General features: G+C 52.2%; 7 protein-coding genes across 7 annotated transcripts; 4 read left to right on the forward strand and 3 right to left on the reverse strand.

The window, feature by feature from the left end:
- Positions 1–3,564: 3,564 nt before the first annotated feature.
- Positions 3,565–4,535, forward strand: UCRPA7_6837 (putative eukaryotic translation initiation factor 3 subunit g protein; the record flags this gene model as incomplete). The annotated part of the gene is made up of 2 exons (XM_007919373.1): positions 3,565–4,248; positions 4,311–4,535. The coding sequence occupies 2 exons, from the start codon at positions 3,565–3,567 to the stop codon at positions 4,533–4,535; spliced, it is 909 nt and encodes a 302-aa protein (XP_007917564.1).
- A 629-nt stretch (positions 4,536–5,164) lies between these two features.
- UCRPA7_6838 (hypothetical protein) lies at positions 5,165–5,623 on the reverse strand (the record flags this gene model as incomplete). The annotated part of the gene is made up of 1 exon (XM_007919374.1): positions 5,165–5,623. The coding sequence occupies one exon, from the start codon at positions 5,621–5,623 to the stop codon at positions 5,165–5,167; it is 459 nt and encodes a 152-aa protein (XP_007917565.1).
- Positions 5,624–7,024: 1,401 nt separating this feature from the next.
- UCRPA7_6839 (putative phosphatidylethanolamine n-methyltransferase protein) lies at positions 7,025–11,429 on the forward strand (the record flags this gene model as incomplete). Its single annotated transcript, XM_007919375.1, has 5 exons — positions 7,025–7,058; positions 7,118–9,738; positions 9,795–9,822; positions 10,377–10,854; positions 10,919–11,429. 5 exons carry the CDS (start codon positions 7,025–7,027, stop codon positions 11,427–11,429), a joined length of 3,672 nt encoding a protein of 1,223 aa, XP_007917566.1.
- Positions 11,430–15,423: 3,994 nt separating this feature from the next.
- On the forward strand, positions 15,424–18,273 carry UCRPA7_6840 (putative sister chromatid cohesion protein mis4 protein; the record flags this gene model as incomplete). The annotated part of the gene is made up of 1 exon (XM_007919376.1): positions 15,424–18,273. The coding sequence occupies one exon, from the start codon at positions 15,424–15,426 to the stop codon at positions 18,271–18,273; it is 2,850 nt and encodes a 949-aa protein (XP_007917567.1).
- A 540-nt stretch (positions 18,274–18,813) lies between these two features.
- On the reverse strand, positions 18,814–19,951 carry UCRPA7_6841 (putative gtp-binding protein ypt3 protein; the record flags this gene model as incomplete). Its single annotated transcript, XM_007919377.1, has 2 exons — positions 18,814–19,598; positions 19,759–19,951. 2 exons carry the CDS (start codon positions 19,949–19,951, stop codon positions 18,814–18,816), a joined length of 978 nt encoding a protein of 325 aa, XP_007917568.1.
- A 1,554-nt stretch (positions 19,952–21,505) lies between these two features.
- Positions 21,506–23,274, reverse strand: UCRPA7_6842 (putative cytochrome b2 protein; the record flags this gene model as incomplete). Its single annotated transcript, XM_007919378.1, has 4 exons — positions 21,506–22,576; positions 22,645–22,920; positions 22,984–23,133; positions 23,197–23,274. 4 exons carry the CDS (start codon positions 23,272–23,274, stop codon positions 21,506–21,508), a joined length of 1,575 nt encoding a protein of 524 aa, XP_007917569.1.
- Positions 23,275–26,642: 3,368 nt separating this feature from the next.
- Positions 26,643–27,734, forward strand: UCRPA7_6843 (putative f-box domain-containing protein; the record flags this gene model as incomplete). Its single annotated transcript, XM_007919379.1, has 4 exons — positions 26,643–26,945; positions 27,003–27,273; positions 27,323–27,461; positions 27,521–27,734. The coding sequence occupies 4 exons, from the start codon at positions 26,643–26,645 to the stop codon at positions 27,732–27,734; spliced, it is 927 nt and encodes a 308-aa protein (XP_007917570.1).
- Between the last annotated feature and the right edge of the window lie 193 nt (positions 27,735–27,927).

A 27,927-nucleotide genomic window follows, 5' to 3' on the forward strand; every position in this document is an offset into this window, starting at 1 on the left:
AATCCCACAAATACTCTCGAAACGCTCCAAAGCCAGACCTTCCACCACAGGAGAATGCGCCCGCCTGACATCGACGTGACCATGGGGAACGAGAACAGAGTGCCGTTGCGCGCGGACAAGTTAGGGAGGAGGGAGTCGAAGTTGGGGTTGAGAAGTATCTTTGGGCGTCACAAACCGGCAAGCGACCTGGACCCAACAATCGAAAATCAAGAACCGCAGCCTAAGTCAGGAGGAATTCGGCTGTCTTTGGCAGAGATTAGCAATTGGCCGTACGGATTTCACTCTGCGCGCTCCGAGTCACTTCTACCCAGAGTTCAGGACATCTCCAGGCCGCTCTCCACCGCAATCAAGTCACCAACCACAAGAGCGCCAACACCGATTGATCAGGCCAAACACAAGAAGAATACTAGTACTGCTAGTAAGCGAGGGTCACTGGCCACTTGGGACCCTCCTCCGCTATTCCAAGCATATCCCCAGGCTATTAAACATGCTCACTTGCCAGCATGCACCCAATCCGCAGAGAGTCTTGTTCGCATCCACGGGAAGAAGGAGAGCATTTCAGTCAGGGACGGGCTCACTCAGACAGCGTTGAGCTCGGATCAGAGCGAAGACTCGGGAGAGAAGACTGAGAAGGCGAAGAAGAGGCATCGCCGAAACACGTCTGCATCATCTATAAAGCTCGACTGGACGACGAAGATATATGTGCTTGTAACCTCCGGCTATGTGCTGCAGTATGCCGGAGAGGGGTCGTTCGATCGACTGCCAGAGAAAATGCTCCATCTTGGGAAGGACTCGGCAGCCTTTGCGAGCGATCTGATACCTGGGAGACATTGGGTCCTGCAGGTATCGTCTGCATTCGACTCTGAGGCTGCCTTGTCGCAAGACTCTAGATCATTATTCGGGCGATTCCCTTTCCGAGGCCCGGAAAAAAGACATGCTTCGAATTTCCTAATGGTCTTCGAAAATGCGGAGGAAATGGATAGCTGGATTGCGACGCTCCGCAGAGAAATCGAAGCACTTGGGGGGAAGAAGAACTTGAGCGAGACCGGGAAGCCTAAAGCAGATGATAACATCCTGCAATTACGAGCTCAACCCAGTCAAAGAACCTTGGTGGTGAGGGATCCTGAAAGATTCTCACGAGTATTCAGCGGACAAGACATGCCTTGGGACCAAGAAGCCTCGCCCGACAGCGGTCCAGATATCCATCTTGATGCTGCAGAGTCGGATACTGTCCGTGAGCATTCCTTCGACGACCTATCCACCACGAATAGTGTTGTGTCGCATGATGCCCGACAGTTGGAAGGCCTGAGGGATAGCGCCAATCGATTGTCGTTTATCTCGAGTGGACAGAGAACGATTCTGACCTCGGACTCCTCGCCATCTTGCTCCCCTATCCGGGACAGCTTCGCTAGCCAGTTAGATGATGTCCCGCCGCTGGAGCCGTCGCAACAAGAGGTTCGGTTGCGCCCTAATGCTGCTGCCATTCTTGACCGTAGACAGTCCATGCAGACAATGAACAACTTGCTCGATTTCCGCCACGGGGCCCCTGGGTTTGTCAGGTCACAGTCCACCTGTTTGACATCAGCTCAAGACCACACTGTCTCGCAAGAAACCTTGCCCAAGGCTACTCCCAACTTCAGTCTCCCCCACTCCGCAAACAAGCGTCAGTCGTTGGTTAGCCCCACCACGGAAACAATTCGTGTGGTCTCTCCTGCAAACACGAGGATACCTCCAGCCAGAGGAGTTCGACGACCACCACCCCCCTCTTTAGGATTTTCACGACCGTTGTCAATAGTGGCAGATCAGCCCTCCCCTAGTGCTGGATCGCAATCGCCAACCAAAGATCCTTTCAAGCAGCTGCAGGATGACGCCATCAGCATCCCTTCAGAAGCACCAGACACGCCGTCGATGTTTTCGGGTTGGACGCAGCATGGTATAGATAACGCTTCTACACCAGACATCGAAGAGCCTCCGAGGGCATCGAATCGGATTGCCAAGAAGGCTCCGGTTCAGGTTACCGTGCATACCAGTCCTCGGAAATTTACCAGCATGATCTCTCTTCGCCCGTCAGAGCCTGTTGTGGAGACACGCTTCGACATTCAGAATTTTGCTCTTCCCCAAATACCAGGGGTAGCTTCACCCATCATGCCAGAGGGCCCCGACGGAATGGTTAGGAGCAAATCGTCAATGGGCATCTATCCGCACCGGAGCCGATCGCCGCCGCCCTCAGCGTCACATGCCATGTATAAGAGATCCAGCATGTTTGCGGACTCCTCGAACACCAGAACGCATCATCATCATGCCGTTAGTGTTGACAATTTCGTGACTCGCATTGAGAAAGAGAACTTCGGGGTGGAGCACCAAAGCCAGCGAGCGAGGTCTCCAGCTCCACGAACATCCATGTCGAACAACCATCTGCGAGTAGACTCGGGTTCGAAAGACCTCTTGAATCGACGGAGCATGCCTCATCTGGCTGGCCCTCCTCTAGCACCTCCACCGACTTGTGCGTTGCCACCGATACCTCAGAAACTGTCGGCACCGCCTCCTCACTCGAAGAGTATCAGAGCCTAGCTCAAAATATAAAATAAGAGGGCCATACTCACACTGTATCATTAGAACACACCACTAGGAGTTTCCTCCCCACATTTCCTTGCCTGTCTGTTGGAATAAGGAAGCCGGAATGGATGCATTGTGAATATCGAGGGATGGCGTTCTTGAGTAGAAAAGACCATCGCTACATTGCGCAGATAAGGGAACAGAGGCGGCGGTCCTGGTTGTATGGACCTGGTTATATGAGAGGATTATGGAACGACGGTAACGACTTTTGCTTTTGGCGGCTGTAACAATATCTATAACTGGGGTGGGCGATGGAAGGGACAGAGGCTCCGTAACTTAGCTGCACATATTTCCATCGAATATGAAGAGCTGCTACATGATATCTGTGAAGTGGCACTTATCTGTTTGAGTAAATGATGAAGAGAAGTGATGAATGGCTAAGAGACAGAAGACGAGATGACAAGAGTTCTGACAACAAAATATTCTTGGAGGCTGTAACACCTCATCTCGTGAAGAGAAGGCATTGTGTGTGAAGTTGACTGTCACCTACATGCACAGTTGGGTATGTTGAGTCATGTTATGATGAGGCTTGTCTGAACGTTGGTCATCGATGGAGATGAGAATAGAATGCTGTAGTTGACACCGGAACCTCATGTTGCGGCGAAAGGTACAAATGGCATGTCACTTTTTGCCCCACACTTTGCGTGTGGGAAAAATCCAAGCTGGTGCCTCGAAAATTCACCCCTCCAAAAAGGTGAGGACCACCAACCACACGTACACTCCCTAACCCCCGAACATCCAACTTCTTCTCCGAAAAGAGAGTCCATATCACGGGACATCCTCTATAAAATCTCCCAGCTCGCTTGCGAAGAGTAGAGTTTGTGGCCTCGAACAAACTCGCTCGTAGAACCGAAAAACCCCCCAGACCCACATCCCACAAACTCGAAAAGAAAGAACCACGTTGTGATCCCCACCGCGTCGAGAAACCAAATCAATCATCTACAGAAAATGTCGGCTGCCGTAGCCAACAGGGCCCGGGACTGGGCCGACGACGACGATGTCGATGAGACAATCGCCGCCGAGCTGCCTCCCCCGCAGACCATCCAGAACAAGGATGGCACCAAGACCATCATCAGCTTCCGATACAACGACCAGGGCCAGAAGGTAAAGACGACCCGACGGATCCGCCTCACCACCCATCGTGAGGTCGTCAACCCGCGTGTCGCCGAGCGCAAGACGTGGGCCAAGTTCGGCCAGAGCGCCAAGGATCCCGCAGGCCCGGCGCCCGACACGACCTCGGTGGGCGAGAACATCATCTTCAGGCCGTCGGCGAACTGGAAGAAGGACCAGAAAGACGAGGCCAAGGACCCCAACGCCAACGCCCTCAAGGACAAGCTCAAGGACAAGAAGGTCAAGTGCCGTATTTGCAACGGCGAGCATTTCACTGCCAGATGTCCCTACAAGGACACCATGGCCCCGATGGGCGAGGCCGGCGCTGCGGACGTTGCTGCTGGCATGGGCGACGACCCGTCTTCAGGTGGAGCGAGCGCCGCTGGCGGTGCTGGCGCGAAGAAGGGATCCTATGTTCCTCCGGCGCTCAGGAAGGGTGCTGGCGGCGGTGGCGAGGGCGAGAGGATGGGCGGCAGCAAGTACGGCGAGAGGGACGACTTTGCCACTCTTCGCGTTACAAACGTAAGAATACTAATCCCCTCATCATTCAAGTCAGCCTACCAGATGCTAACTACATGTCACAGGTGTCAGAGATGGCCGAGGAGCAGGAGCTGCGAGATATGTTCGAGCGGTTCGGCCGCGTCACTCGAGTCTTCCTGGCCAAGGATCGTGATACTGGCTTGGCCAAGGGCTTTGCCTTCATCAGCTTTGCGGACAGGAACGATGCCGTCAAGGCGTGCAACAAGATGGACGGCTGGGGCTTCAAGCATCTCATTCTCAGAGTGGAATTCGCCAAGAAGGCTGCTTAGACTGACTAGGATGGGTAAACGGTGTTTGAATGTAAATGGCGTATGCATGATCAGATCTCTTGGTAGCAGTCAGCTACCTTAGCATAAGAGTGTCGGCACGGTCATAGTCTGCAGATAGAAATTTCATGGCTCTATCACTCTTATATGCAAGCCATTTCACACTGTGTTGTTGATATGATAAGAAATTGGTATCTTATTAGACAAGCTTCTTGTGATAATGCCTCGTCATATGGCTTTGTCCAGTTCTACATCAGGCTTTGAGAGCCTAGCAAGCCTAGCAACACGCTTCCTTCTCGGTTAAATCGCCTCTTTCTCAATGTTCCTCCTCAAGCACATTCTATCCAGAAATAAAGCCAAAATCCAATAGTCAACGACGAGCCAGTACACTTGACCAATTATCCGATGCAGTATGCATAAACTCCATCTAACAATGCGATCAAGTCATGAACATGGTCTCGTCAGGTAAGGAAACGCTAAGCCAAGCCCGAAAATAATGCAAAAGAGTGTGGTGTCTCTAGGGAATGAGACGGCAAGACATAGGAAAATGATAACGTAAGTAGAGTAAGTGAGTGTCAGTCTTGTGTGTGAATTTGCGGCATCGACAGCCTCCGGGCGCAAATGAAACGCTACTAGTTGGCTGCCTCACCATCCTCGGATTTCTTGCGCTCTTCGCCCTCAGCATCGGCAGCCTCCTTTGCCAGGGCCTCCTCCCACTTCTTCTTCTTCTCCATCGCCCGCTTTCGTTTCTTCTCGTCGGCGATGCGTTTCCTCTCCGCGCTCTTCTCGGAGAACATGTACGGGACACATTTGACCACGGAGAGGGTCATGCTCATGCCGGCCTTGAAGTGGCGCGCCGACTCTTTGAAGTGCGTCTTGGCCTCGACATAGTTGGCTCGTGCCGCAGCAGAGCGCTTCTTCGCCTTGTAGGTTCGCTCGGCGCGTTGCGCCTGCTGGTACTTCTCCGAGGCCCGGCGCCGGTTGGTCACCAGAAGAGCCTCCGTGCCGGAGGTACCGGGTCGGTTGTTGGGCTCGGGAAGAGGCTTCTCGTTGCTGTCATCGAGTGCCGCCTTGGGAGTTTCTCTGGCCATTTTCCAGAAAGACATATGAGAGATAGAAGGATATTCAGATCAGGCTAGACTTGCCCTTTGAAGATAACTTGTGTTATTGTGATGGGCGAGAGGAACAGAAACCGCATAAGGAAAGAAAAGAGATCCGATTTTAGGCGCATCAGCACATTGCGTTGCTCATATAGACCTCTTACCTCCTTCGAGAAGATTGCCAAACGCGCGCCAGAAGACAGCCCTCCTATGACCTTTCTCGTAGTTAATTGCCAAATTCATGCGGGAAACAAGCTGATCCTTGGAGGGAAAACCCTGAGACAAGGGATGTCATCGTTGTTCAAGGTCTTGGAGCTCTAACATTGGACGGGGATCGTAAGAAACACAGGGAACTGGTGGGTAGTAAGAGGTGCCACGCATGAATTTCCAATCAAACGCGTCCAGGTCAAATATTCCGACACGTTTCCCTCAACCTTGCTCTATAATTGTCGGTGCTAATATAGCAGGGGCGTCTCCATTTCAGAATCAAAATGTTTCGTTGCAGGGTCTTTGTTTCTTCACGTGCCAACAGCTAATTCGACTGAGCTAGGAGCATCTCACCTCTCCGAGACTTCTTGTCAGGCTTCCAAGTCCGCACTATCGCCGCCTTCCTTGTTAGTCGAAGTCCCCTAATGTTGGGAAGTTGAGCCCGCCAAGCATAATGCGCTGCGGGGCGAGCCCTAAAGAAAGCATCGTTGCGCCAATCATCGGCATAGCATTCAACGGACGGCCACTATAAAGACCCATAGGGTGGGTGTAACGAGACTGTCCTGCCGATCACGCAGACCTAGAGCCAAGCCTAGCGGGGTGTGGATGAGGGGCAGACCGCCGAGGGGTGTGCATATTATGCAAGCCCGAGTCCTCCAGACTCCATCGTCAATTTCTCTCGTCAGTCTTGTGCAATAAGGACCCATCAGGGCATGTGACACAAAAGCGGCAGTGGACGGGAAGCAAGACAGTGAAACACAGACCCAGCTTTGCTCAATCAACCCCAACCCACGACGAGGCGAGAACTGCTGTGACGTCTTGCATCTAGAGCTCCCGTGGGCCAGAGCCTCAACCCTTTTGACAGCTGTGCACGGTGCAACTTCTCTTACGTATAGTGCTATCCAGCGCCCCGCGTAGTTGCTCGGCGCCGGCCTTTCTTTCTCCAATTTTCTACCGTGCTGATGGCTCGGTCCTGAGTCGTACACTCCCTCGTTAACTGCGACACGCGACACGTCGCCTTGCCTGGGGCCAGAGAGAGTTCCTAGAATGAGCTCCTCTGCTGAAGTGACGGCGGGCGAGGCTCGCCAGCGCCATGGCGTAGCCCAGCCTGTGTCGTCTACGGATGATGCTTCTCGCGGGGTAGAAGATGTAGAGCTTCCTGTCCACGGACAGGACACCAAGCCAATGAAGACGTATGGCAAGACACCGGATGGAACAGGTAAGGAGCTACACCTGCTGCATTTCGCCCCGAGTAGGACTAATTCAATTGGCATGTAGTCTTCATCGTTCCAACTACTCATGATATGGTGTCTCAACTACTTGATCCACGACAGCCTAAGAACCTCTCGGATGCCCTGGTACTCGCTATTCTGGCATTGCATATCCTGGCTGCCTACCTGCTCCCCGATGGTCTCAAGAAGCCCGTGTTCGCCGCCATCTTCCTTTGGTGGAGAGCTTCCTACAATATTGGCATTGGAGTACTATTGCGCGTCCAATCGAATCACAAGCTACTTGTGAAATGGGCCAAGAAGTGGAGGCTATTCGAGAACCCAGCTTCTGGTAACCAGCCACGGCCATGGCTCTACAAGCTCTTGAAGAACGAACTCGAAGCCAAGATTCCCGAGGACTACGAGTTTGAGCAAGCGCCTATTGAATACAATACCTGGCTTGTCTTCCGCAGAGTTGTTGACTTGATTTTGATGTGTGACTTTGTGTCGTACTGTCTGTTCGCCATTGTCTGCGCTCACCAGCCTGAAAGCGAAGGCCTCTCCCTATTCCTTGGGCGTTGGGTTGTCGGAATCGCATTGTTCGGCTTCAACTTGTGGGTGAAACTTGACGCCCACAGAGTCGTGAAGGACTATGCTTGGTACTGGGGTGATTTCTTCTACCTCATTGAGCAGGAATTGACCTTTGATGGGGTCTTCGAGATGGCTCCTCACCCTATGTACTCCATCGGTTATGCCGGGTATTACGGCATCTCTGCGATGGCTGCAAGCTACGAGGTTCTCTTCATCTCTATTGCTGCTCATCTTGCGCAAATGATCTTCCTTGTCGTGGTTGAGAATCCCCATATCGAGAAGACCTACAACCCGCCTCCTCCACGAGTACGGTCTGACGGTGGTCGCGAATCTTTTGGGTCACAGGAAAGTGAAACCAAGCCACCGAACCAGGAGGTCCCATCGCAGATTCACAACTTGCTTGGCTTCAAGAATTTGGACCTTTTCCGGACCACTGACTATGCAGTCATCCTTCTAGTCTTCTATACTGTCTGCATGACCGTCTTCACTCCCACGACCCCGATCTACCAGGCGCTTTTCGTTCTACATGCGTTATTTTGGCGTCTGTGGTATTCAGTCGGGTTGGGAATTATGCTAAACCTGCAGTCGAAGGAGAAGATGTTCACTCGTCACTTTGTCAAATATGGCGAGAGTGCCGGCGAAGCTTGGCGCCAGTGGAAAGGCATGTACCACTTGAGTCTTACCATGTGCCACGCTTCATTCATTGCTGCATGCTGGAAGATGTACTCGCTGCCGGATGACTGGAGCTATGGCTGGGTCATGTTGAAGCATGTCGTGGGCTTCGGTTTGATTGCCTTGCAGATCTGGACTGCCGTGAGCATCTACGATGAGCTGGGAGAGTTTGGCTGGTTCTTTGGAGATTTCTTCTTTGACCACAAAGTGAAACTTACCTATAAGTCTATCTACCGTTTCCTGAACAACCCGGAACGTGTAATGGGTTTGGCAGGCTTGTGGGGCGCTGCCTTGATTACCTGGAGCCGCGCCATCTTCCTCCTTGCCATTGTTAGTCAGATTCTGACCCTGGGATTCATTGAGCTGGTCGAAAAGCCGCACATGCAGAAGGTGTACGGCAGGAGAAACATCCGAGACGAAGCGGGTCTTACCAAATTCATCAAGAAGTCTCTCCCAGCTCCCGTCAAGGGTTGGCAATCGAGTGTCGACAAGGTCTTGGACGAGACAAAGCACTTTGTTGACGATGTGGTCGAAGCGGCACGGCCGCTGTTTGCAGCTGGTGTGTCGACTATTGTGCGAGACACCACTCAGCTCTTCAACAAATATCCGGCACGACTCACCATCACTCGACTGTCTCCAGACTTGGCAGGCTACGACCCCAAGCATTACTCACTGTCAGTAGAGGGCACACCTTCACTATCGGGCATCAATGAGCGTGCTACTGGAAAGGAGAGCTTAACTGCTAGAGTTCCTAAGGATGTTAAGACAGCAGTCTTCGAGTACGGTGCACCGATCAGGGTCAAGTGGACCGCCCCTGCGAACCACAGCAAAAAGGATTGGATTGGTCTGTACATGGTCACCGACAATAGGTCTCGAGACGTTACGGAGGTCTCGTCTCTTGGGCGTTGGGCTCCGACTGTCCCTGGTGGCTATGATATGGCGAGCGACAAAGGAGTGCTTGTGTCTGAAAAGCCAGTACCTCAGTCAGGAGATTCCGATGTCAAGCTTGTACAAGGCGAGATGATATTTGAAGGCGATAGGCTCTGGTGGACTCAGGGTGTCTTTGAGTTCCGACTCCACCACGATGGTCATCATAACGTAATGTCCATCTCGGAGCCGTTTGAGATTAAGATTAGCAAATTCGACGAGGAGGATGTACAGGCTGATTCTGGAGGCCTTTACCAACAAGCGGTGGAGTCGGCACTGCTTCCAATTGTACAGAACTGTCTGGACCGCGATCCTGATATTGCCCCCAACACGGTCGATGAGCCTTATGGAAGCCACGTCGAAAGGGACAGCAAATATGCGAAGAGAGTCGTCTATGCTATCCACCACATGTTTGGTATCGAGTTCGCGCCAGCGGTAGTACCGGCTGATGGCAACGTCAGGAAGCTGGCGTGGAGGATATGTAATGCAAAACAGGTTCTTGTGAGTTTTAGATCATCCCGATCCGAATATCTCTTTTGAGACTAATAAATGTACAGGCTCCGTACAGCATGTCTCCATCGCTGGGTACTTCAACTCCAACAATGGAAAAATTTCCGGACAGACTATAAGGACCGAGGCTGAATGAAATTGAGAGCCGTCATTTCGAGGTTCAATTATATGACATTCAGGAGCATGAGCATAAGATTGGACATTTCTATACATAACTTGAGATACCAAAAAGAAAGGAGAAATGCATAGAACGCGGTGAAAAGAGATCGAACTTCTCGGCAACAACTGTTCGACGATAGAAAGGAGTTAGCATAGCTGGTCAGTCAATATAAATCATGTGAAAGACCATGGACATCGTCTTAGTGTCTCGGTCTCCGAAGCGCCAAGGTCGAAATCCGGGGTGGATTGGGCGTGGCTTGCATCGGGTGCCGTGTGTTAGCTTGGTGGTTCCCAGCGAAGGTTATCAGGCACTGATACGCCACATCTGCCCCGCCGTCACTGCTGAAAATCGAAATTTCAAGTCTGCCTGCCCCTCCAAAAAGTTGGTGACAGCGTCTCTGGTGATCATCGCATCGACTTACACCAGTGAGATTCTCGCGACAATCAAAATAACATGGCACCTTCTGCAGATGTGGTAGATGCCTCGTCGGCAGTAGATCCGACTATTCTGAGCCTACGCAAGAGTCTCTGCTCAGAAGACTCGCCGCTCCCCGTCCGCTTCAGAGCCTTATTTTCGCTGAAGCACCTCGCGACCAACTCCACCGGCCAGGATGCGCTCGCCGCCATCGACGCCATCGCTGCGGCGTTCAGCTCTCCGTCTGCGCTTCTGAAGCACGAGTTGGCGTACTGCCTTGGGCAGACGGGCAACATGGCATCAACGCCGTACTTGCGGCAGGTGCTGGAGGATTTGGAGGAGGATACCATGTGCAGGCACGAGGCCGCCGAGGCTTTGGGCGCCCTGGGCGATGCGCAGAACCTGGATATCCTAAAGCAGTACAGGGATCGCGAAGGAGAGGACGTGGCGGTCAAGGAGACGTGCGAGATTGCAATTGACAGGCTGGAATGGGAGAATTCAGAGCAAAGAAAGCAGGAGAAGCTGCGACAGAGGTATGTTAACATTTATGGACGGACATATGGCCAAGCCCTGTGTTAACTTTTATTTGCGCTACAGTGATTTCGCATCTGTCGACCCTGCTCCCCCAATGCCTGAATCTAAAAGGACCGTGGACGACCTGGGCAAAGCTTTGATGGACACTACGCTCCCTCTCTTCCTCCGGTATCGAGCCATGTTTGCTCTTCGAGATCTCGCCTCCCCACCCGACCTGCCTACGGCTGTTCCAGCTGTTCTCGCCCTTGCCAAAGGCTTCGCCGATGCCTCCGCCCTCTTCCGCCACGAAATCGCCTTTGTTTTCGGCCAGCTGTCACATCCGGCTTCCATTCCTGCTCTAACAGCTGCCCTCAGCAATCTTGAGGAGGCCAGCATGGTCAGACATGAGGCTGCTGAGGCGCTCGGGAGTCTGGGTGAGGAAGATGGCGTCGAGGATGTCCTTAAGCGGTTCTTGCATGACAAGGAGCGTGTTGTCCGGGAGAGCGTCATCGTTGCCCTCGACATTGCCGAGTATGAAAAGGGCGGCGAGGCCGAGTATGCGTTGATACCAGAAACTGGAAGCACTGTGGCTTAGACAATGGCTTGCTATGATTTATGACTTTGGCGCGTTGAGGGTTTAGAAAATTCTATATGGGTATCATTTCGAATCGTGAGATTTTCTAGGTGTAGACTAAAGGCGTGGGAAAAGCAGCTTCAGGCATGTTGTTGGCTATCAATAAAAGGTCGTAATTCTCTCAATTGTTCTCGTTCCACTTGAATCCGCAGTCGCAGGTGTAGAAAATCGTGCTGCCTTCATCGGCACTGCGAAGCTGCACGGCAGAGAATCTAACCTCTGTCCTGCCACATTTCGGGCATGTCTGATTTGTGGTTGCTTCAGTGTTGACCTCGTGACGGACAACAGTCTGGACTGAGGACAGCTTCTGTCGAAGAAATGATGGGAAATCGGACGGCTTCGATTCTGTTACTATTGTCTTGGACGCCGTATCTACGGAGAGAGATCGTCAGTGATACAAATATTACGACAACACTACAGCAACTCTGTGCATGCCCCCCATGCCCCCCATGTCCAAGATTTTAAGATCAATACACACCTTGATTCTCGGCCCCGCAGCATTCGCAATGGAGGATATTCTTTACGCTGCCCTTTGAGGCAGGCAGTAGATTGCCGCACACGGTGCAGAACACCAATGAGCCAATGGTAGCCATATTGGTTGTCTGCTCTGATCTACCGCAACACAGAAGTCTGGTCTCTTCCAGATCCGGCAGAAAAAGTCGACAGCGATGAACCAGTCTCAATATTTTTTTTTTGCCGGGCGGCAGTGACGCACGGACCAGTTTGCACCAATTGATAATCGAGATGGGGAGGCAGGAACGATGCCAAAAACGGGACCCCTCGAGTCAGAGGAAGGTACGAAGTGACAGGGGTCCCACCTTCCGTGGTTACTAGGCTCTGAGATGAGCCTGGCTTGCCTGTTGGCATGGGTTTGCTAGCGCAAGGCTGTCGCAACCTTGGAGCACTCCCCCAAGTTCCTTCCTCAAACGTTCAATCTATGAACAGCAAGAGCTCGTGGACTCCAGTCCATCCCCCAACCTGAGACGATTTCCTGCTTCGACCACAATAATCAGGATCGCATGGCCACGCTCTTCTCGGCGCTGCACTTTTCACCTGACTCCGTTGTCCTAGGCTCCGACGTTTAGGCAATCTCAAACCCTCAGGTCTCCGTTAATCATACTACAGCCATGCTCCGTGGATGGTCGTAAATATGGCAAACCCGAGGCCAGGAAACCAGAATGGCGTCCCTCCTAATGGGCCAAGTCCTGGGCCCTCCCGGCAACAGCCAGGCTTCTCTCGACCCTTCACTCTCTACGAGGCGCTTCCTTACTCACCGTTCACCTCGATCGTCCCCTTCGATGCTGGTCAGTCCATCTCATCCTGTCACCTTGCGTCAAACCTAATCTGAAGCAGACATCATTCCGACGCCGACCCTCGGCTCAGCTTCCACGACCTCCAGCCTGTCAGGCGTTGCCCCTCGGCAAGACTTCGATACACTCAATAACGATGCCTCAAACCCTGCGCATCTCTCGAGACGAGTTGAACAGAGCTTAGATCAGGTTCAACATCTTCTGAGCCCAAACAGAATAACGAAATAGTGAGCAAAATACGAAGCAAAAATCTCAAACGTGAACAGTCTCTAATAGGCACCAGCAACTTTAGGAAGGGTCCAAAGACCAAGGCTGTTACGCCCAGCCGCCCGTCGCCAAACCTTGCCGCAAATCTATCGTCGTTCACCAAGATGGTTTATGATAAGACATCGGTTGCTTATAGTTATCCTTCTCCAGATTCTCCTGGCACAACGTCGCCGAACGGACAGGCTGCCTCGCCGTCTCTCGCTAAGCTGAAATCGCCGAAGTCGCGCAAGACGAATTCACCTAAAGTGGCGGCGAATATTGCCGCAAATCCACAGGCTCATGGACATAATGCCGCTAAGTTCGAGATAATTCTACCTACTAAGCGACAACTCGAGGCAGCCACTGCAGTTCCGCCCCAGCCTCAAGTGGCCGCAGCCGCTGAGCCCATCCAGGCTGTACAGCAAGAGGCCTTTGATGTTCCAATGACAATAGCTCCGTCACAGCTCCAGATCGACCCTGCGCAAAGAGCTCCGGCTCCGGCTCCGGCAGCATTCACAATTGACATCTCTCAATCAGCGACCTTCAATAAAGATGAGTATATGGTTGTCCCGGACGTGGTTGATGAACCGCTGAATCTATCCACTCGCAAGAGGAAGAGAGATGGCTCTGACGATAGTCAAGATGTGTATGGAACTGCGCTTGATCAGAGACAGAGGGCTGACGCGGCATTCGAAGACGTGCGCCGATGTTTCCAGGAAATCTTTCAAGCAGAAGATTATCTCCAGAATACCGGGCCAAATCAACTCGTAGCTCTGACTAATAATCAAGAGCCGACATTGACTGGCACATCACATTCGAAAGTCCAGACTCTACTGCAAAAAGCAATCTCCTTGGGTTGTTTCAAGCAAATTCCCCTTGATGATTTGCTTCGGATCCAGAGACTCGGCGAAGGTGCTTTGAAACAGGCGGATACGGGCGATCTCAAGTTGGATGAGTCTGCGAGCGAATCTGATATTCAGATCTGGCTACAACAACTTCCTGATGTGGAGACTGGCCTCAAAGCTGCTCGAACTTCTTTGACTTTGATGTCTGGTGGACGAGAAGACAGGCAGCTTTATTCGGAGGATACAACACGGAGTTGCTTGGATTTGTTCCGGAATGTTATGGACAGTCTCATTGTGCCAATTGCCGAACTCCGGAATTCAGGTTCGACTCAGAATCTATTCAGACTACTCCAGCCGCATAAGAAACCCCTGGCCATGATATTTACCTATGGCCTCCGACTGTTTTCCACTTTGGCCTCACTTGTAGCTACTATTGATCTACAGGAGACAGTTGTCAATACGCTCGAATTTGCGGCTTCGAAACTCATTTTTGTTGACAGTGGCCATACAGATCGCGATTCTGTTGTCGGAGTACAAAAATTTGATGGGATTCGATTGGTTGCTATGGACATGCTCTCGCAAATCTTCCTACGAAATCCCGCCCAGAGGCGGGATATTTTCAATGACATTCTTACCTCGTTGGAGAAGCTACCGGTAGGAAAGCAGAGTGCTCGGCAATTCAAGCTATTGGATGGGAGGAGCATTCAACCTGTCTCAGCTTTGATCATGAGATTGGTGCAGTCCAGTGCTGGGAAAGTTGATGAGAGAACCAACAGCCAGAGCAGACTCATCCAGTCCATGGAAGAGGATGACGATGCAGATGGTGACGATATCATCACTTCAACAGCTGCAGGGGCCTTAAGGTCCACGTTCTCCGTCAATAGCGAAGAGTGGGCATCAACCCAACATGGTACAGCTATCCAGGAGCTTCAAGATCTCTCATCACCCCTGACGGAAACGTCCAAAAGCAACGCTTCCTACGTCATCAACTTCATTGTAAATCGAGCCTTGAAGTCAACGAAGTCTGGGGATACCCCATATCGAAACCTTCTCGATCTTTTCGTGGAAGATTTCACAGCATGCCTTGACTCTCCCGATTGGCCATCTGCGGAATTGTTGCTGCGATTACTCATGTATATGATGATCAAGCTTTTCGAGGGCGATAAAACTTCTGCCCCTGCCAAGAACATGGCACTCGAGCTTCTTGGTGTCATGGGGGCCGCAATCTCGAGACTGAGATCTCAAATCAGGAAGAGTGCCAATGCTCTTGATGCAATAGAGCCCAGCGAGCTTGGAAATTTGCTTTCAGATCTGGCATCGGCTGCGCTTGAACTGAGATCACGACCGGAGCATATGTTATCGTGGTCCGGACCTTACAGGGCTACCTTAGAGCATCTACAGGAGAGGTGCACTGATGATCCTCACTTGAGCAGTGCTATATCGTTTTTGATCTCGGAATGGGCGAATAAAGTCACGACGGCCTATGATGCGTACGAGGACGAGGACGATGAACGAGATCAGGAGTTTGGCAGACTTGCATATCGCTTGCGGAAGATGATTGAGGATAGCCGATGGCTCTCTACGGAGTATAGCTTCATCGCAGTGTCTGCCAACCAAGCAAAGCTAGCTTACGCGATCACAATCGCGCGTTCTGCGTTCTGCGAGTCCTACGCCAAGATTTTAAACCTTTTGCTCAGATCAATGACTATAGATCAAGCAACGGTTCGCAGCAAGAGTCTTAAGAGTATCAATCAAGTTCTGGAGACGGATCCTTCTATTCTTGACGGAGATTCAACTGTCATCCAATTGATCTTACAGTGCTCTAATGACTCCTCACCTCAAGTACGCGATTCCGCCTTGGGTCTGATTGGCAAATGCATTGGTATGCGACCATCGCTGGAAGAGATGATGATTCCGACAGTCATACAGAGGTTCATCGACTCCGGCGTTGGCGTGCGAAAACGTGCTATGAAGTTGGCCAAGGATATCTATCTTCGCAACCCTAGCAAGAAGGACAGAAGCACGATTGCTAATGGCCTGCTTCACCGAGTGCAAGATCCAGATGAAGGAGTTCGTGAGATCGCACGCCAGCTGATTGCAGACATCTGGATTGCTCCATTTGCAAATGTCGAGGACACAGCGGCGTTCCAGACATCTCTCAGGGACCATGTTGCTTTGATTGTACAAACCGTCAAGTCCGGAAACGTCACCCCAGTGCTCGATAAAGTCTTCCAGAATATCTTAGGCACGGAAGCCAAGGCGACAGATTCCACTTTCAAAGTTTGCCAGATGTTGGTGGCTAACATGTTCGATCTGATCGACAACCCTGATTCCGATGACTCCTCGGTACCATCTGGCAAGGATGCATTGCAGGTACTCATGGTATTCGCAAAAGCCGATCCAAGACTTTTCACATTCGAGCAAATCCGACTTCTGAAGCCCCAGATAGCGAATGTCGGCAGTAGCGAAGATCTCGCAATGTCGAGAGCTGTCGTTGAAATTTACCGTCGAGTATTGCCCCAGTTATCCAGCGTTCACAAGGATTTCCTTGCGGATGTGCGAAAGGACCTCATGCCTACCGTATCCAAGGTCACTCGAGCACTTCTGGATGATGTGATTGCATGTCTCTGGATCATCAGTGGCTTGCTTGAGACTTCTGAGCATCTTGCTCGATTGGTATTATCAAGCTTGACAGGCGTACAAAAAATTCGAGCTATGAGTCAACGAGAGCCTCTTGATGACCGCAAAATTCGGCAATTCGACCGCTACTCCTTAATTGTTGGCATGGCAGGCAAGCACTGCGACCTGGACAGCCATGAAAGCTTATACAAGACAGGATTCCCTAAATGGCAGGGCGGCTCTGTTTCAAAGCTTATGGTTGACGTCTTGATGCCTTTCACGTCGCCATCTCAGCCTTTGGACGTGAGGAAGGCGGCTCTCGATGCTGTTGGCCTGATTTGTCAGTCATGGCCTCGGAACTTCCGCGCCGCGAACGTGTATACGGCATTTCAACAAGTCTTCGAGGAGCAGAATCCTGCACTTGAAGGAATGATTCTTAGATCGTTCAAAGAGTTCCTCCTGAGCGAAGAGAGACGCTCAGAACAAGCCGCGGCCGCGGCTGCAGGTACTGACACTGGGGAGAGCAAGCAAAAATTGACAGTCATGGGTGGAACCACTTTTGATGATGTTGCATCTGCCACTACTCAACGATTTATGAAAGACATCACAAGGATTGCTCTGGCCACCCAGGATGAACATGCTTTCCTGGCTGTGGAGGTCCTTGCCAGTATCAACAGGCAAGGTCTTGTTCATCCCAAAGAGACTGGAGTCACGTTGATTACATTGGAGACCTCCTCAATCCACAAGATTTCAGAGCTGGCATACCATGAACATCGTTCCTTGCATGACAAGCACGAGACTGTTGTGGAACGAGAATATGTCAGAGCCATCCAGTCTGCCTTTGCATACCAGCGGGACATCGCTCATGATCCGCATGGCGCAACGACTGATCCGTTCACATCGAAGCTGAATCTCTTGATGGAAGTTCTCAAGATGAGTAAATCGAAGAACCGGAGTAAATTCCTTGAGAAATTCGTTCTTCAGGTCGATTTTGAGCCTGCCAAACTGGACGCTTCTGAGGCAATGCCTTCCCATGTCCAGTATTCTCGCTTCATCATTGAAAACCTGGCATTCTTCGAGTATATGACAATTGGAGAGCTTCAAAACACTGTGGCTACTATGGAGAAGCTCGTCAGCAGCACTGGCTCCAGCGTCGCACAAGCTATTGAGTCAGAGCTATTTCAAGTTCGCATGGATGTGGACGCGGAGTTGCAACAGAGCATAGACGGCCAGGAAGGACCCGTCCCGCCAGTTCAGCCTGTGGTAGACATGACACGTCTTCGGCAGCTCACTGCAGGATCAATGGTCTTACAGTCGCTGTGGGAAGCTCGCAGCTATTTACGGCGCCTCTACGGTCTCGGCACCAGTAGACGAGAAGGAAAGGCCAAAGGTCCTGCAAAGGACCTCTCGAAAGCTCCAGTCAAAGTCCAAGGGGTCACTGGCGATAAATTTTGGGAGGAGGTTGGCACAATTATGTCTGCCCTGTCCTCTCAGGGCCAAATGATAACCCAATGCAAGTCATTTGTTGAGCTCCTCAACGTAGACAAGGAGTTCAAAGTTGCAGACGAGGACGACGACATGGATGGCGAGGACCCAGCAACACCAAGCAATGACGAGGATGATGCTGGCGAACGCGGGAGAAAGAGGAAGGCGAGCAATACTCCGGGAGGCAGGAAGAAGCGTGCTCGCTCGACATCACAACCTCGCAAGCGCGGTCGACCAAAGAAAAATGCTATGCTTGATGTTGACGCTGAAGGCGAATCTGATGATGGGGATTGGTTCTGATTTTAAGGGACATGTGTGTGCTTATACAATATAGGCATCAGAGAGGCATAACGGCTGGCATGCTAGAATCCGACTTCGCACATGGGAAATGGCGTTTTGGGATTTATTTTGCTGAATGATACCTACGTAGCTAGGCTTTGGCTCTTTGAAAGCTTTAGCAGGTCCCAGGAAGTGGCTCACTAGCTCGAATTGCTTTTATAAAACCAGACAAATTTGCATTATATTCGAAGCGATACAGTAGTCGCAATTTCTCACGACATACGATCGTACGCATGCATGGTTCATGATGCGGATTACTCCGTATTCATATCCGTGACCAACCTGATGCTAGCCTGACATTAATAACCTGAACACCGTACCACCATTAACCCAGAACCCTCTCCTGTGAAACTCGAATGCTGATGTAATGCCATAACCATGCAATGCCAAAACGAAAACGTGTACAACTGCCATCGAAGCATGGGTATCGTGATATGATATCTCCCTTCGCCTGAAAATGTCTCGATCATTGAAAATTAGCCATAGCGCGTGTGCCTGTCTTCAGCAGCATTTCCTTCTTCTCGCCTCGGGGTTGTCTGGCGTCTGCTCGGGCCCGCCTGTCGCCCTCTGGTCTACCGTGACAGCGGGTGAGAAGCCCGGCGAAAACAGCCAGCTCCGCCTGTCCCTCCCGACACGGAAGCTGCCCCTGGCGTTGACGCCGTCAAAGTAGCCAGCGGCAGCAGAGCCGTCGCCGAGGCCGCCGCTGCCGTCCATGCTGGGCGTGGCGCCGCCGGGGGTCGAGGTGGCGGCCAGCAGGGCCTGCTGTATCTTGCGGTTCTGCTCGACCAGCTTCCTGGTGACGACGCGGAAGACCTCCTCGACGCCCTCGCCGCTCTCGGCGCTGATCTCGTGGCATGCGTCCCACCCGACCTCCTGGCCCCAGAACCCACTGCTCCTCTTGCTACTAGGGCTGCGCGGCTCGGCGCTCACGGGCCCGCTCAGGGGCGGCGCCCCTCCGGCGCTGGCGAAACCCGGCAAGACGGTCGCGCCGCCGGGGGTGGCGGTGGGCGGCGGGGTGCTACCCAGGCCGGGGGCGAGGTTCTCGGCGACGTAGGCGATGCAGCGCTCGAAGGGGACCTCGCGGCGGGAGGGGTCGCGGGCGACGATGTCGGCCTTGGTGCCGACGACGTGCAGCACAATGTCCGGGGGCAGGTTGCGGCGCAGCTCGGTCAGCCAGATGCCCATCTCGGCGAAGGACTGGGCGTCGGTGATGCTGTAGCACAGGATGCAGGCATTGGCGCCGCGGTAGTAGAGGCGCGAGATGGAGCGGAAGCGTTCCTGGCCGGCTGGATTGTCAAGAGCTTCGGGTTAGCATGGTGTGTCCTGTCTCTAGGCATGTCTTGGAGACTGGAATGGCGGGGGTTCATGACAAGAGATAAGGACCGCAGCTGGTTGCGTGATGTGTGTGTGCCTGCCCGATCGAGTGAGTGGAAGTGCGAGACTTACCGGTGTCCCATATCTGCAGGCGCACCACCGTGTCAGTGTCGCTGTCGACGACGCGCTTGGTCATGAAGCTCGCGCCAACGGTGGAGGTGACCTGCGAGGGGTTCCAGGCGCCTTTGCAGTAGCGCATCACCAGCGAGGTCTTGCCCACGCCCTGGGCGCCGAGGACCACGATCTTGGCCTCGAGCGAGGACATGGTCGGGGCGGTATGTTAAAGGAGGAGGAGGAGGATGATAGTATGTTGCGTAGACGGGAGGAGGAGAGCGAGGGTGAGAGAGGGTGTTTGTTTCTTCTCGCGAAGGAAGTTGATCGCCGCGGGCTACCAAAGCAACGGCATCCTGGTAATCGCAATCAATAAGAGACCCAAGCTCGCGACCAGGAAATGCCCCCAGACAGCAGCGGATGCAGTAGGAATAAAAGAAAAAACTCCTGAGATAATAAGAGAAAAGGCTACTGAAATGCCGGAGAAATCAAAAAGAGACGAGAGCAAACATGCATGCGTCGAACGTGACGCGAGGCAGCGGGGGGATGAGGTACAGAAGTTGGTGGTGGTGGTGGTGGTGGTGGTGGTGAGTAATATAGGAGGGAGTCTTGTTGATTTGTTTGGTGCACACACACCTTTTCTGCCTTTCTCTCTCTGCCTTAATACCCAGCCTTATGCCTCTGGCAGCCGAGATTACCTACAATATGGCATAGGTACTGTAGCTACTGTACTCGTCTTATCGGCGAGGCAGAGGGGCAGCCATCAGTCACTGAGGTCAGTAATTCAGGTAGTCTATCACGGGATGAATACGGGGAATGATCAATCCTAGGTAGATCATCCTCCTCAGTCACCACGTGCGCGCGGACAGGTAGGCAGGCCAAACAGTCGGTCAGCGACTCAGCAATGCACCCTCCGGCAGACCGGCATTCCATGTCAACTGCGTCATACAGACATAGACACACTCCTTACCATGTCCTAACCAGAGAGAGTGGGGGAGAAAATCCAGTGCTGTAGCTATGTTCAGCAACGGACATGAACGATCTGCGCGAGGGCTATATGGAGAACAACCATTATATTTGTAACTTTGATGAGGGTGGGTGTAGGACGGATATGCAATTGATCAGTCTATCAATCAATCAACTAACTTACAAGCAAGAAGCGGCATACGTGATCAACTTTCACATGGCTGCAAGAGAGGGAAAAGAGCTGTCAATGCCCGGTCTTCTTATATCATACATCATGCACAGGCAGGCGTAGCGCAGCAGATCCGCTGCCGAACTGCATGTACTATGTAAGTCGTCCGCCCATTGGCGCCACTTGCCGACTTCCCGTTGGAGAATCTTTGGAGATGATCGTGAAAATATTCCCTGCGTCTGTCACGTTCCTCTTGTTTGAATCACGACACTTCAGTCTCCGATCAGGACCTGCGGAACCTTGCATTAAGCCCCTGACTATTCAAGCTCCGTCCTTCGGGTCCGGCGCACTAAAGAGACCTTTGTGGATTGCTCTGTAGTCGCCCCATTGGGGCCCGAAATCTCGGTGCAATGTGTTTACCGAGGACAACGAGGTCATCGCCAGAAGCGACTCACAGATTTTGAAACTACCTGAGCTATTATGTACTACCGCCATGCATTCCAAAGCAAACTAGATAGGTATCCTGTTAAGCACTTGCTGTATCGCTCATACACATACAGCCGTGTCTGTCTTGATCCTCCGTGCTATGTATTTCCCTGTATGCTATGCCTACACAAACTCGTCGTCTACCTCTTACAGCTTCGACAGCGGTCTCTGCGGAGGGTTCGCCAGTGGGTCATAGATCGAGTGCGCAAGGTTGTCCGCGGGCGTGCCGTTGCTATGGTTGAACAGGCTCTTGGTGTCCACCAGTGACGAGTTCAGCTGGTCGACGCTGTTGCAGCCAATCAGGCGCATGTTCATCTCCATCTCGTCCTTTAGCAGTTGCATGGCGCGGTCCACGCCGTCGAAGCCGTACGCCGACATGGCGTACAGGAAGGGCCGGCCGATACCCACGCCCTTCGCGCCCAGGCACAGCGCCTTGATGATGTCGGTCGCACGCCGCACGCCGCCGTCGACAAAGATCTCGATGCGCTCTTGCAAGCCCAGCTCGCGCAGCACCGGCATCGTCTCGGCGAGCACCTCGATGCCCGACCGCGCAAAGTCCAGCTGTCGTCCACCGTGGTTCGACAGCACCACGCCCTGCACGCCCGCCTCGATCGCCTTGAGCACATCCTCCACCCGCTGCACACCCTTGAGAATGATGGGCATCTTGGTGATGCTTTGGAACCAGGGAATATCCTTCCACGACAGGCCCGGGTCAATGAAGCTCGAGATGGCCCGCGCCGCGCCCTGCGAGTTGTCCGTCGTCTGCCCGCTCTGCACGTTGGTCCCGGGGTCTGTAAACTTGCTGCGCATGTCCTTTTCTCTGCGGCCCAGCTGTGGCGCATCGACTGTGATGAACAGGCCCTTGCAGCCTCGCTTCTCGGCGTGCTCCACGATCCTCCGGGTGATCTCGCGGTCCTTGTTGACGTAGAGCTGCAGCCACTGGACCTGGTCGCCCTCTGCCGCATCCATGATCTCGTCGAAGGCGCAAGATGCCAGGGTGGGGATCATCTGGACGACGTTGTGCTTCTTGGCCGCCCGTGTGAGGAGAACCTCGCCCTCCACATGTCCGAGCTTTCCTAGTGCTGTTGCCGTCACGTAGAAGGGAATGTCGCATTTAGTACCCAGCATGGTCGTGGTGAAGTCAACTTTCTCGACGTCGACGAGAATCTGTGGCCGGAACCATATCCTGTGGAAAGCCGAGTGGTTCTCGCGTAGTGTCTGCAGATTCATGTCAGCGTATCCTTCCGTAAACCTCCCACGCCCAGGAGCCTGGGGGGTGTTCTTACGATCTCATCATCCGCCGCGCTGGAATAGTAACCCCAGGCCGTTCTCTTCATGACTCTCCGCGCCACCGCCTCAAAGTCCATGAGGTTGTAACATTGCTCCAGCAGCGGCATCTGCTTGATGCGTTCTTGCCTTGCAGCCTCCTCGGGGTCCTCTTCAGCCTTCTCAGTCTGTACAGTGCTCATGTCCACCGGCCCTAGGTGCTTTGACTTGTCCAGATACTTGTCTAGAGTATCTGGGGGGTGGATCGGGTCGAACTCTTCAGTTGCGTCTTTGCCCTGCGTAACACATCATCAGCGATCAGATAGCGGGTTGAAAGTGAAGAGCCGCTGTCAACTCACCGCATACTTGAGGATGATTTTCATACCACCAGGGTGTTCTGTTATAAGAGGATCAGCCTTGTGAGTCCTGCCGACAATCTCCACTACGTAGAGATACGCAATCAAATGTGGCATACCTGGGAGGAACTCGGTGATGTCGTATGCGCGGCCCTGTGTGATGCAGTCAGCGATGGTCTCTCCACAACCGACTGAGTAACCCAATTGACAACCTACATGGATAATGACCCAGCAATCATCCTTGGTCGTGTGCTTTGCGACCTCGACTCCCGTCAACGGTGTCTCGGGCGCCATCTTGAGAAGCAGCTCTTCTCGTCCAATGAGACAATCCGGATATCGTTTTACGGACCTCAGTGACGACACAAGAGCAAGTCAGTGCTAACAAATCAAATCAAATGCGCTGCTGATGCACGACAGTGATTACAAGCCAGGGCAGCTCGATTCAAGAGTCTACTTTCAACGATGACAACACCGCAAAAATGTCCACCGTCCGTTCCCCCCCAAAACTAGGTAGCGTCTTGGGGCCCCAGAGCCTTTTAAAGAATCGCTGGCGATCTCCTATGCCGGCAAGCAGACTGGCTGGGGGGAGGCAAGTCTCGGGCGTCGGGAAAGAAGGGTGCGGGGTTATATGGAGCACTAGGGAGCGCCACTGGCAACCGGCCACAAACCCGGCTGTGTGTCCAGGTGTCCGGGTGCAGTGGCATTCCAAATGCTACAGCGCTCACTGGCTTTGGTCTTTCGGCGTTCATAAGGATGTGGGCCTGCCTCTAGGTGGAGGTCCCTAGGTCGCATAGAAACCTCGCCTGCATCCGGGGATTTGCTCCTATAACCCGATTTACCTGGCCGACCACACTGTGACCTGTGGCAGGACAGAGGCTACCTACTGATGTGGGTACTGACTTTCATGGTTATGCAGCGCCAGTAGGTGGTATTTCAGATAGCCAATGCCGACAGCAGTGAGGCAGGCCATCTGCTGCAATGACGTTTAGATACTCCCTGTAGCTAGGTAGGTAGGTGCTGTTTGAGAGCAATGGCCGGAGGATGGCTACTTCCCGTTGAATTGCATTTGTTTCTACAAGGAATTTAAAATCACTTGGTACTGGGTGAGTAAGGCACGTTTTCTCCATGGGAAGAGAACGTATCAGAGTGAGGTTTCATACATGCCCATGTTCCCACAGTCAATCACAGAGCTCTTCTGTCGCGCCATTGCATTGAATTCCTCACTACTTATCAAAACGTAGAGCATAGATTATACACTTGAACACATACAATATATAGGGTTCTAACTGATTTTATGCTTTCTTATAGTTAGCTTTGTAAGATAGTGGTAGGGAAGTGCTTTGGAGACAAGCTGTAAGGCGTCAAGGGTGAAGTGTCGGAAGTGCCCGCTAATCTGAAGTATCGTTCATAATCTAAGTTAGCCAGCCCAAGCTTCAACCAGAGCAAGCAAAGCCCCAGTGGCCCAAGCTTGCTTTCAAACCCCTTGTGGTGTAGTTGGCTATCACGTTCGGCTGTAACTGAAAAATTTCAAACCGAAAGGTCACCGGCTCGATTCCGGTCGAGGGGATCTACTTTTTTGCATTTTTTCTATTAACACTATCCTAGTTTAAATTATCTTAATAAGATAAGAGTTTTATTCTCTTTATCTTATTTTTCAAGTTTATATAAAGGTGTTTTTTTAACTCTTGGTGTTACTTTATAATTTTATTCTCATCATCATAGGTGAGAGAGCGCACTCCTTCAACATCAAGATCATTGTCTTTCTTGCTCATATTTCTCCATTCTATTCCATATAATTCATTCGTGATAATAATGAAACACTCAGATACATCTGTCCTGCCCAGATAATACATGATAAACTTGGTACACTGTAGGATCATAGCATGTTGTGTTCAGAGGGGCCACGGCGGCTTGTGCTATTCCGTTGTAAGACAGCGTTTAGCTGTTGTCGAAGCTGTCGAGCCAAGAAGGTTTTCGAACTGTCTATATCTCCAATCCAGCAGACGGCAGTGGATGAGACATGTCAGATTGAGGACGATTCTCGAAGATACTTCACAATGAACACTATCACTGAAAAGATTATGAAGAGGCATTAAGTCCTGTGGTGTATACTAATGCAGTTCTCTAGAGACTCAAATCACAGTGGTACCTGGACGTTCTGCTCAAGATTGCAGGGATAGAAATCGTGAAAGGGTTGACATGCGCATACTGCAGAATAGAGATAGATATACGTGGGATCGTAACTCGACACGCTTTCGCCAGGCTACATAGTCGCTGGCATATCAGATTGTGTATTTCTTTTGGAGACACATAATGCGATTCGGCCTCCATGCTGTGTATGCGAAACGGAGTTAGCCCATATTCTGAGTCTGAATCCGGGGAGCTGGCAGGTATTCATTTGCATGTGCATGTGCATCAGCACCCTCTGAAATAGTGCGCAGCGCCGCCATGGGTGAGCTATCTAATAAGCTACCTTGCCACCCACCCATGTACTGCGTACAGGTAGGTATGTATGTATGCACTCGTTGGCGTGTTGATGCGCGCATGTGTGTGGTATCGCCGATACAGAACCCCGCCTGACGTTATCGCGCTGGAGGCGACGACGGACTTACGGTGAAGTACCGTCCATGAGGCACACAACTGCCCCTCCATCCGGCACTCCGGCTCCATTCGAACCGCTCTAAGTCCGATGTCGTCTTTTGTCTCACTCACTCACTCACTCACACCGTCCGCTCCGTCATCACAACGAATGCTACTAAAGACTCCGGCTGTGCTGTCATATTGACCTTCTGATTCTGCTGGGAAAAGCGGACGGCATGGCGGCCGTGGTAGCGTGAAAGCGCCAATTGCTCGATACGATACGATACGATACGATACAATACGGCCAGTCCGCTCGCCGGGCGCTGGCCCCCCTGTTTATCTCGGCCAACATGGTACAATTGACACAGCTACCCCCAGAGATTCTGCACCACATTATCAGCTTTGTGGATCCCGAGGACCTTGCCACGATATCCTGTGCATGCCGGTATTTTTTCCACTATGTGACGGGCAACAGCGCTCTATGTCAGGCGATATATTTGCATCAGTTGGTGAGTTTGTCTTCGTTGCCCCCCACGTAACTCATCGGATGAACATCTGCTCAAGATCATGACAGGATGCTCCACCAACCAGGGATCTTGACTGGATCCAGGAGCTGCACGATCTCGTAAGGCTGAAGCGCATATGCGCCAGCAAGGACCCTGACAAGGTGAGTCCGTCAACTTATTCATCCGTTTGCTAGCCGTGGGCCTGAACCACACCTTTGGCTGGTGTCTAACTCGGCTGTGGCATATACACAGGCTTCTGAACTCCCTTTCGTCTTCAAGACCTTCACCAGGCTGTTGAGTCATTCTACCGATCATGGGTCACGCGTATCACCATCGGTGACCTACCCAGACTCCCGAAATGCAGAGATCCTCCGGGAGCTTTTCAGTGACATTAGAAATCGCGAGATCTTCTTCTGCCGCTCATTCCTCTTCGATAGAGCAAGAGGGCCGCCACGTCCAGGCGAGCTGGAACGGCGCAGATCCCCAGACGCCGTCGAAAGGTACCAGCAGAGCTCCAAATTGCACTGCCTGTATGGCGTCCCAATCCTGAATCACGGGAGGACACGGTCCTCGCGGATGTACCCCTTCGCTTGTTCCAAGGTTTATGATATTCGGGAGTATACTGACAATACCAAATGGGGGCCCTTTATGGATGACGACACCGATAGGGTCGACTGGGAGAAGGTCGAGGCCATTATGATTGTTCTGAGGGCGAATATCCAGAATAAGGGGCTGGATAACTTCCCTATCTTCACCAACTTTTGGAACACGCCATTCCCGGGCACGTGGCCAAATAGCTATATTCCCATGCCCCTAAACCGGGAGATCACCCCCTTGGAGACCGGTGACCCATACGACGTATCAGGGACTTGGCTCAGAGTGTGTTCTACCGATAGGCATCACCCGGCTCAATGACGTATCTAATAACATTTCTAGGTTGTGTGCTTCCTCGATTACAACGACTTCTTCAATTACAACTTCCCAGGCTCCGACCACCTCCCGTCGAGCGTTCCGCGCCACGCCCTAGATGTTGGGGAGGCCACTCGCCTCATCTTGATGAAGATCCATGTAACCAAGATCGAGGCACCTGGCCCGGAGGATGGGCAGGAGCTACCTGTTGTGCACTTTGAGGGCTTCTCGCGGTCGCTAGACGGCTCTTGGGACGAGAATGCCAATTCCGATCTAAGAGGTGAAGTGAACATCTACGGTGATTTTGCGAGCGCCGAGATAGAGGCGGGTGCTAACAGTCGTCACAGGGAGCTGCCGGCTCACTAGAGAAGGCGAAGTAAGATGGACGACATGGTCCATCTTCAGCGGCCAAGAGCGCTGGCGCAGCGAAAGCGTACAGCTTGGAGGGCTTCGGTCTTCCAAGGTTGTAGGCAACTGGTTCGACAAGTACGGGGCGCTTTGCCGTTGCATCCTTGACCTGATAGATATGCTAATGCACATTTCAGAGACTACGATCCAAGCGGACCTTGCGGTCCAACGGCGTTCTGGAAAATCAGTGACCGGGAGCCAAAGAGCGATGATCAGCAGGTACTGTTAAATGACTTTCTGCCAATTGTAGATGGTTACGAGGAAGACTTTGATGGGGAAGAGGAGGACGAGGACGAGTATCTTCCTCAGTACCTCGATCTAGACTGGTTCATGGTGGGTGACGATATCTGAGCGAGTTTGCACGCCGCGCGGGATCACATGCGAAAATATTTATCAAAAGTCCAGTAAGAACACGTTCTAACAGTTTCTTCTTCTATATAGGTAGTTGAGGATGATCACGAGATCTTCGAGGGAGACGAAGACGCGGAAGATACCCAATAAAATGAAACGGGAATTCCCACTCAGAACTTGCTGGCAGGAGGGT

Source organism: Phaeoacremonium minimum (genome assembly GCF_000392275.1).
Source record: "Phaeoacremonium minimum UCRPA7 unplaced genomic scaffold PA7_03_scaffold_496, whole genome shotgun sequence".
Lineage (NCBI taxonomy): Eukaryota > Fungi > Ascomycota > Sordariomycetes > Togniniales > Togniniaceae > Phaeoacremonium > Phaeoacremonium minimum.